At 42.7% G+C, this 9,279-nt stretch overlaps 1 protein-coding gene across 1 annotated transcript; it reads right to left on the bottom strand.

Moving 5' to 3' along the window:
- Window positions 1–2,357: 2,357 nt before the first annotated feature.
- On the bottom strand, window positions 2,358–8,992 carry HINT1 (histidine triad nucleotide binding protein 1). Its single transcript, XM_005903289.3, has 3 exons — window positions 8,799–8,992; window positions 3,818–3,922; window positions 2,358–2,679 (listed from the first exon to the last, which is right to left on the bottom strand). The coding sequence occupies exons 1-3, from the start codon at window positions 8,907–8,909 to the stop codon at window positions 2,515–2,517; spliced, it is 381 nt and encodes a 126-aa protein (XP_005903351.1). The 5' UTR covers window positions 8,910–8,992; the 3' UTR covers window positions 2,358–2,514.
- Between the last annotated feature and the right edge of the window lie 287 nt (window positions 8,993–9,279).

The following is a 9,279-nucleotide window of genomic DNA, read 5'->3' as shown; positions in this document are numbered from 1 at the left end:
GTTGGCTTAAAGCTCAACATTCAGGAAACGAAGATCATGGCATCTGGTCCCATCACTTCATATGAAATAGATGGGGAAACAGTGGAATCAGTGGCTGACTTTTTTGGGGGCTCCAAAATCACTGCAGATGGTGATTGCAGCCATGAAATTCAAAGACTCTTTCTCCTTGGAAGGAAAGTTATGGCCCACCTAGATAGCATGTTGAAAAGCAGAGATATTACTTTGACAACAAAGGTCCGCCTAGTCAAGGCTATAGTTTTTCCAGTGGTCATGTATAGATGTGAGAGTTGGACTGTGAAGGAAGCTGAGAGCCGAATAATTGATGCTTTTGAACTGTGGTTTTGGAGAAGACTCTTGACAGTCCCTTGGACTGCAAGATCCAACCAGTGCATCCTAAAGGAGATCAGCCCTGGGTGTTCATTGGAAGGACTGATGCTGAAGCTGAAACTCCAATACTTTGGCCACCTCATGCAAAGAGTTGACTCATTGGAAAAGACTCTGATACTAGGAGGGATTGGGGGCAGGAGGAGAAGGGGAGGACAGAAGATGAGATGGCTGGATGGCATCACCGACTCGATGGACATGAGTTTGAGTAAACTCCGGGAGTTGGTGACGGACAGGGAAGCCTGGTGTGCTGTGATCATGAGGTCGGAGAGTTTTACACGACTGAACTGAACTGAACTGATTCCCATCCCTTTAAGGTTTGCAGTTTGTTGTGATTAACACTATCAAAGGCTTTTGTGCACTCAATGAAGCAGATGTTTTCTGAAATTCTCTTGCTTTTTCTATGATTCAACAGGCTTGGCAATTTGACCTCTGGTTTCTCTTCCTTTTCAAAATCTAGCTTGTACATTTGGAAGTTCTTGATTCATGTACTGTTGAAGCCTAGCTTGAAAGATTTGGGGCATTATTACATTTTAAAATTTTGTATTTTTATTTATTTGGGGCCGCACTGGGTATCTGTAGTATGTGGGTTTTCTCTAGTTCCGGGGGGGTGGGGGGCTCCTCTCTAGTTGCAGTACACAGGCTTGTCATTGTGGTGGTTTCTCTTGTTGCAGAGCATGGTTTACAGGCACCTGGGCTTTGGTAGCTGTGGTACATCAGTTTAGTTGTTCCACTGCATGTGGGATCTTCCCAGACCAGGGATTGAACCTGTGTCCCCTGCACTAGCAGGTGGATTTTTAACCACTGGGCCACCAGGGAAGTCCCATTGTTATTACCTTTTTTACAGTGGCACAAGTCCCTCCAAAACTCCTCCCCTGCCCCAGACCTTCCCTCATAAAATAAGTCATAAAAATACATAAAGCTATACAGTATCAGGGGAAATTTTTTCTTTTTTAATAAATCCTTTAAAAATGTGAACTAAATTAAAATTTGATAAACTTTGTATTTTAAATACCATAAACAAAGTAAAAATGACAGAAAATAAATTCCCTTGTAAGATATACAGCCAGTATCTCTAATCTACCCCCCCAAATTTTTTTAAATCACCAATAAATTAAAAAATTTGGAAGAAAAAATTTGCAATAAAATGTGTCAACATCTACTAAAATGGTCTTGGGGATTAAAAATGGAAGGAACTTATAAAGAAAATGAGCAAAGAGACAAAAGCAGATATGGAATATTAAATAAATTTTAGAAACTGGAAAGTGCCTATGTGAAGGAAAGCAGAGAAGCAAAGCCATCTGGCCCGTACAACCCCAGAAAGGCTAGGGTACATGGCAAGACCAAAAATAAGTGTCAGTCTGCCTAAGATCTCAGACCCTGAGATTTACCTACCTCAATTCTACATAGTCAGATTCATGCAAAACTTAAAAATATTTTTGCTAGTGTGCACGTACACATTCAAAACAATGAGTTTTCAATTTGGAGAATTAATTCTAAATAATATATTTTCAAAGTCTTTATAATAAATACTCAGTGTTAGGGTAATAAGGAAACACTACTGTATGCCTTCATATGACCATCAAAGTTTCTGTGAGAAACTTACTTTCATCCCTTCCGAATTATCTCCAATAGTCCAGGGAAAACATGTGAGCTGGACACCAAGCATTTCTAGTGCCACAACTGTCACTTTCTAGATCAATCACATCACTTCCTTTGTTCTTAGGAAGAAAAAAAAAATTGGATTATAAAATCTTCCCCTGGACTGATATTTTACTCTAAAAAGCATATTTCAAAGATGAAGCTAAATTTATGACATTTTTAAACTTGTCTTCAAACATCAGTCACACCATTATAACCACATACATAATGCTGAGTCCTCCTTGGGGAGAAAAAATAAAACCTTCCCAGGTATGAACTCTACCTTCAAACATTCCAACAAACATATTTTTAAGAGTAAGTCAAATACAGAATTCAGGCCATGCAACAATGTCTTTTATTACGTATGGGTTTTTAAAATTATTTTTGCAATACCTCCATACACAGGCAAAAAAAAAAAAACAACTTGTTTAGCATATTGGAACTTGCAAACCTGATCATAGAAAAGGCAAAATTATCCCTATAGCACACTTAACCAGGAGGCCAGTTCATCTGCCGACCTCCAAGAACATGGAGATGAACATGATAGACAGACTGGCCCCCATCTGAACCTTCATTCACCACCATTCGATAGCCCTTCTTCAGGCCCAGATCAGCAGCACATTTCTTGCCAACAATCATCAAATGCCCAAGAAGCTGTGGGAAAAAAAAAAAAAGTTTCTTAAGCACTAGTAATTTATAGCTTTATAGTTTCTTGTCATCATGTAACAAACTACCAAGTTGAAAAATTTTAAAGCTACTAAATTGAAACAGACTTTGAGCAAGTATTTGGAAACATTTTTAAATCCTAATATAATACTATTAGGTATTTATTAATTACTAATTTCAATAAACAAATTATAGACATAAATCTGCTCAATTAAAACAATTTTAAGATCATACTCCGAGTGGTATTTAAGTTTTCTTATAAAGCAGACACCTTGCTTGCTTGTTATGGGGCATATTATCAGTTGGGACAGATTTGGTTATGCTGTGGTAACAAACCACCCAAAAACCTGGTTTACATCAAAGATACATTTCTTTTGTTCACTCCATGTTGATCACAAGTCAACCAGGCTCTATATTCCAGATCTTTTTCACTTTGAAACCCAAGTTGATGGAACAGTCTCTATATGATCACAGTGGCAGAGATTGGAGAGAATATGGCAGACCAGGTATTAACTTCTTTTCAGAAGACATGTATCACTTCTGCTTGTACTTATTGGTCAAATTAAGTCATATGACCAGGCCCAACATCAATGAGGCCAGAAGTATAATGCACCCCTACATAGAAGAGTGAGCAGTTATGAACAAGTATATCATCTACCACAAAGAGCACTAAGAAAAATTTTAATTGAGGCCTGTACATCCTGGTAAAATCAAATTAATTTTCTTTCCTTTAATGGCATTAATACAAGAGCCAATGAACTCTCTCCTATATGATACACTATTTCTTATTAAGGAAAAATGAGTCTCACCAACTAATCCTTACTTAGAATCCTTTTTGTTTAAGAATTTGTGGTGATGGATGTTAACGAGACTTGCTGTGATAATTTTGTTGTATATACATAAATCAATATGTTGTATACCTAAATCTAATATAATGTTATATGTCAATTACATCTCACTTAAAAAATCACACTATTTATACATTGCATTGAAGCCCTAATGATTTTCCATTTTTCCTCAGTATGCCCTTAGGAAAACAAAAATGTGACATAACCTTAAGGGTGATATTTAGTCTCCCAATCTAAAAAGCAAAAAAAAAATTAATAATGTTAGTAAATGTACTTACACTTTCATCATCATCTTCTGCTGCAGAAATCTGAGATATATATTTCTTGGGTATCACCAGAAAATGTGTTGGTGCTTGAGGGGAAATGTCATGGAAAGCAAGACACTGGAAAAAAGGGGGAAACAAGTCAAAATTTCCATATATAGTCTTACAGCCTAAATTTATCATTTTCACACTAACCCCATGGGAGAAACACTGGGGTTCCCCAGTGGTAGGAGATCACAAGTGGACACAATACTTTTCATGGAACTTTTCATGGAACTGACAGTCTAATGGGAAGACTGACTTTAAACACATAAAGGTATACTTAACCAAAGATTCCACATGTTATAAAATACAACACACAAGTTACAAAGGAAAAGTAACAAGTGCAATAAATGATTATCACAGAAAAACCTAATTTTGATTGGGTGGTCAAGGGCAACCATTCTGAGCTAGCTACATTTTAACCAAGATCCAAAGGTTGAGAAGCCATTAGGCATGCTAGTCATTGTCTATTATTCCAATATATTCTCATGCAACTCTTCCTGCTCAAGTCACACTCCACCTCTCTCCACCCTCAGGGCTTTCTCAACTGATTTTCTCTCTATTGCAAAGATCCTCTTTTTCCATAACCCCAACTTTGTCTAACTTAAACTACTATTCATTCCTCAGCTACCAGCATATACATAATTTCTAAAGGAATTTTTTTTTAATTTTGAATTTCATATTTTTTACTTAAGTATAGTTTTGGGGGGCTTTCCTGATAGCTTAGTTGGTAAAGAATCCACCTGCAATGCAGGAGACCCTGGTTCAATTCCTGAGTCAGGAAGATCTGCTGGAGAAGGGATGGGCTACCCACTCCAGTATCCTTAGGCTTCCCTTGTGGCTCAGCTGACAAAAACCCGCCTGCAATGCGGGAGCTGCTGCTGCTGCTGCTAAGTCACTTCAATCGTGTCCGACTCTGTGTGACCCCATAGACGGCAGCCCACCAGGCTCCGCCGTCCCTGGGATTCTCCAGGCAAGAACACTGGAGTGGAAATGCAGGAGACCTGGGTTCAATTCCTGGGTTGGGAAGATCCTCTGGAGAAGGGAATGGCTACCCACTCTAGTATTCTGGCCTGGAGTAGTCCATGGACCTATAGTCCGTGGGGTCACAAAGAGTCGGACAGGACTGAGCGACTTTCACTTTCACAGTTGATTTATAGTGTTGTGCCAGTCTCTGCTGGATGGCAAAATGATTCAGCTATACACATACACATTCTTTTCTTAATATTCTTTTCCATTATAGTTTATCCCAGGATACTGGATATAGTTCTCTGTGCTATACAGAGTAGGACCTCGTTTATCCATTCTAAATGTAATAGTTTGCATCTACAAATCCCAAACTCCCATTCCACCCCCTCTCCCCTCTCCTCCTCGGCAACCGTAAGTCTGGATCTCTGTGTCTGTGAGTCTTATTTCTGTTTTGTAGACAGGTTCATTCGTGCCATATTTTAGATTTCACATATAAGCGACATCATATCGTATTTGTCTTTCTCTGACTTAATTCACTTAATATGATAATTTCTAGTTGCATCCATGTTGCTGCAAATGGCATTATTTCACTCTTTAATGGATGAATAGAATTCCATTGTATATACGTGTACCACATCTTCTTTATCCATTCATCTGTTGATGGACATTTAGGTTGTTTCCCTATCTTGGCTACTGTGAATAATTTTGCTATGAACACAGGGATGTATTTATCTTTTTGAATTATGGTTTTGTCTAGGTATATGCCCAGGAGTGGGATTGCTGGATCATATGGTAATTCCATTTTTAGTTTTCTGAGAAACCTCCATACTGTTTTCCATATCGCCGTACTAACTTACATTCCCACTAACAGTCTAAGACAGTTCCCTTTCCCCATACCTTCTCCACCATTTTTCACAGACTTTTTAATGACAGTCATTCTGATTCATTACAGTTTTGATTCGCATTTTTTAAATAATTAATGATGTTGAGCATCTTTTCACGTGCCTACTGGCCATCTGTATGTCTTTGGAGAAATGTCCATTAAGGTCTTCTGCCATTTTTTGATTGGGGTATTTTCTGTTGTTGAGTTGTATGAGCTATTCGTATATTTTGGAAATTAAGCCCTTGTCATTTGCATAGTTTGCAAATATCTTCTCCCAGTCATAGGTTGTCTTTTTTATAGTTCCTTTGCTATGCAAAAGCTTGTAAATTTGATTAGGTTCCATTTGTTTATTTTTTTATTATTTATTTAAATGGCTGTGCTCACTCAGTCGTGTCCAACTCTTCACGACCCCGTGGACTGTAGCCTACCAGGCTCCTCCGTCCATGGGGTTCTCCAGGCAAGAGTACTGGAGTGGTTTGCCATTTCCTTCTCCAGGAGATCTTCCCAACCCAGGGATCGAACCCAGGTCTCCCGCATCGCAGGCAGATGCTTTACCATCTGAGCCACCAGGGAAGCTCAATGAGCTATTTCTCCCAGTCATAGGTTGTCTTTTTTATGGTTCCTTTGCTATGCAAAAGCTTGTAAATCTGATTAGGTTCCATTTGTTTGTTTATTATTTATTTATATGGCTGTGCTGGGTCTTTGCTGCTGCATGCAGGATCTTTAGTTGTGGCATGCAAACTCTTAGTTGCAGCATGTGGGATCTGTTTTGTGTGTGCTTAGTCACTCAGTCGTGTCTGACTCTGTGACCCCACGGGCCTCATGGACTATAGCCCACCAGGCCCCTCTGTCCATGAGGATTCTCCAGGCAAGAATACTGGAATGGGTTTCCATGCCCTTCTCCAGAGGATCTTCCCAACCCTGGGATCAAACCCAGGTCTCCTGCAATGCAAGCAGATTCTTTACCATCTGAGCCATCAGGGAAGCCCATTCCCAATTAGGGATCAAACCCAGGCTCCCTACATTGTGAGTGCAAAGTCTTAAACCACTGTACCTGTTTATTATTTTTATTTCTATTGCCTTGGGAGACTGACCTAAGAAAACATTGGTATGATTTATGTCAGAGAATTTTACCTATGTTCTCTTCTAGGAGTTTTATGGCATCATGTCTTAGGTTTAAGTCTTTTAAGATATTTTGAGTTTATTTTTGACTACGGTGTGAGGGGGTGTGGTCACCTTCATTGATTTACATGCAGCTGTCCAACTTTCCCACAGAGTCAGACACGACTGAAGTGACTTAGCAGCAGCAGCAGCAGTCCAACTTTCCCAGCACCACTCAAAGGAAATCTTTTGATTCTAGTGCCCCACTTCTAGAGGTTAGGAGCCCTAGTTGTGTAATTTCCTGGTTTTTTTCCTTTATGGCAGTGATCACTTTTATAATGAGAAATTTACTGATTATCTAATGTTAATTTCTTCCCACTTTACTCAACTACTTAGGAAATATATCTATTTTGTAGAAATGAAGAGGATAGGTAACATTTAGACTAATTACATACCCCTTGAATAGTTTTGAATCTTGTTCTCTAGTGAAGGCAGAAGCTTCTTAATAGAACCTTTTCCTGCTAACTGTCTCCGGGTAATTATACTTGGTGCTCTGTACAAATATGCTGTATCATGACTGCTTCCTGCTGTTTATACTGTTGGAACTCAGATGGTTCAAAAGTCAGTATGTCAACGATCACTTATTAAAAGCAACTAAAAGTATTTTTGGAGAAGGCAATGCCCACTCCAGTACTCTTGCCTGGAAAATCCCATGGACCGAGGAGCCTGGTAGGCTGCAGTCCATGGGGTCGCTAAGAGTCAGACACGACTGAGAGACTTCACTTTGACTTTTCACTTTCATGCACTGGAGAAGGAAATGGCAACCCACTCGTGTTCTTGCCTGGAGAATCCCAGGGACGGGGGAGCCTGGTGGGCTGCCGTCTATGGGGTCGCACAGAATCGGACACGACTGAAGCGACCTAGCAGCAGCAGCAGCAAAAGTATTTTTAAAGAAATACACATTTTCTAAAACAAAAGAATTTCCCTAACAGATAAAAAGGGTAAATAAATTCACCTCGAGGAATTAAAACTTAGGTGTTTCCTTATAGTCTATATTTCATAGTGAATTTATTAAAAAGTTACAAAATTTTTATCTAAATCAGCCATCCTGTCCCGCTTTATCTGAGATCCAAAATATAACCTCCCACTAAATATTTTACACAAGATGTCTCCAAGTCAAATGAACTCGGCCTTTCTAAAACCATTTCAACCTACAGTGAGGTCAAGAAGAACGACACTCTTAATCTTTTGGCATAAAACTACTTCCTGTAAAATACTGAAGGAATACTGATCAGTATTCCTTCCTGGGAGGGGCTAAAGGAAAGCAAATCCCAGAAGCAGGTTCACTCTTGGGAGTTCGAGGCCCGAGAAGAGGGGGGAAAGCAGAGTGGGGGTCAAGGGGTGGCCGTCGGTGAGCGTCCCTCGCGGAGGCCCAGGGCGTCTGCGCCGCCCCCAGGCCGTGCGCCCCCGGCCTCTACCGCAATGCGGCGGGGAGAGGCGCCCGGAAACGCCCGGGCAGGCCGGCTGTGAGCGGGAGATCGCGGAGATTGGGCCCGAGTCAGGGTGCGATCGGGTTTCTCCCTGTCAGGCAGAGCGCTGGCGAGATTGTCAGATTCCTTAACAGTTGAAGTACGAGGTAACCCGGGAGCCGGCGGGCGCCCAAGCCGAGGACCCGGAGCGCCCCCCACCCCTCCACACACACACGCGCGTGCGCCCAGACCCCGCGGTGCGGGCCCGCGAGCGCCCGGCGGCCTGGCCCGCGCCCCGGGCTGATAACGCGTAACCGGAGCGCCGGCACGCGCCGGCCGGCCACCTCGGAGCGACCGCGGCCCTGCCCGCTGGCTGGGGGCCCGAGGCCGAGGCCGCAGGAGAGGGCCCCGTGTCTTCCCTTCTCCCCGGCGCCCGCCGACCCTTCCCATCCCTCCCCTCCACGGGAAACCCGCGTGTCCACAGGCGCCTGCCCCGTCTCAGCCCACGAGCGACGCGGCGCCCGGAGCCTACCTGGTCATCCTCATAAATGATTTTGGCTGGGATTTCCTTGCGAATGATCTTCCCGAAGATCGTGTCGCCGCCAGGCCGGGCGACCTGAGCCTTGGCGATCTCATCTGCCATCTCTGCCTCCCTCCCGTGCGTCCGGCCGGGGAGAAGGTCGGAAGGAGGGAGGAGCCGGGGGCGCGGGCAGAGGGCGGGAGCCAGTCGACAAGCTTGCGCAGGGACACGCCACTAGCACGCCCCAGTAACTCGTGCACATGCGCACTGGCGACTTGCGCTCGGGTGTTGCTTTGCGCGCGGGAGCTCTAGGGGAACCCGGGACCGAGACCCAGCCAAAGAGAGATTCTCGATGACAGGACCCAGCAATCGGCACCAAGGTCGTTTTTCTTTCTTCCTTTCTTGTCTCTCGAGGAGCGTAGTTACTGCAGAAAGCCCCTCGCTTGTCTTATGGACGCTTGTAGGAAAAATTGGATACTGTAACTGAAAAGAT

The sequence above is a fragment of the Bos mutus genome, chromosome 7, assembly GCF_027580195.1.
Source record: "Bos mutus isolate GX-2022 chromosome 7, NWIPB_WYAK_1.1, whole genome shotgun sequence".
NCBI classification, from domain to species: Eukaryota; Metazoa; Chordata; class Mammalia; order Artiodactyla; family Bovidae; genus Bos; species Bos mutus.
The sequence above is the reverse complement of the archived record's forward strand: the minus strand, read 5'-3'. Positions and strand labels throughout refer to the sequence as shown.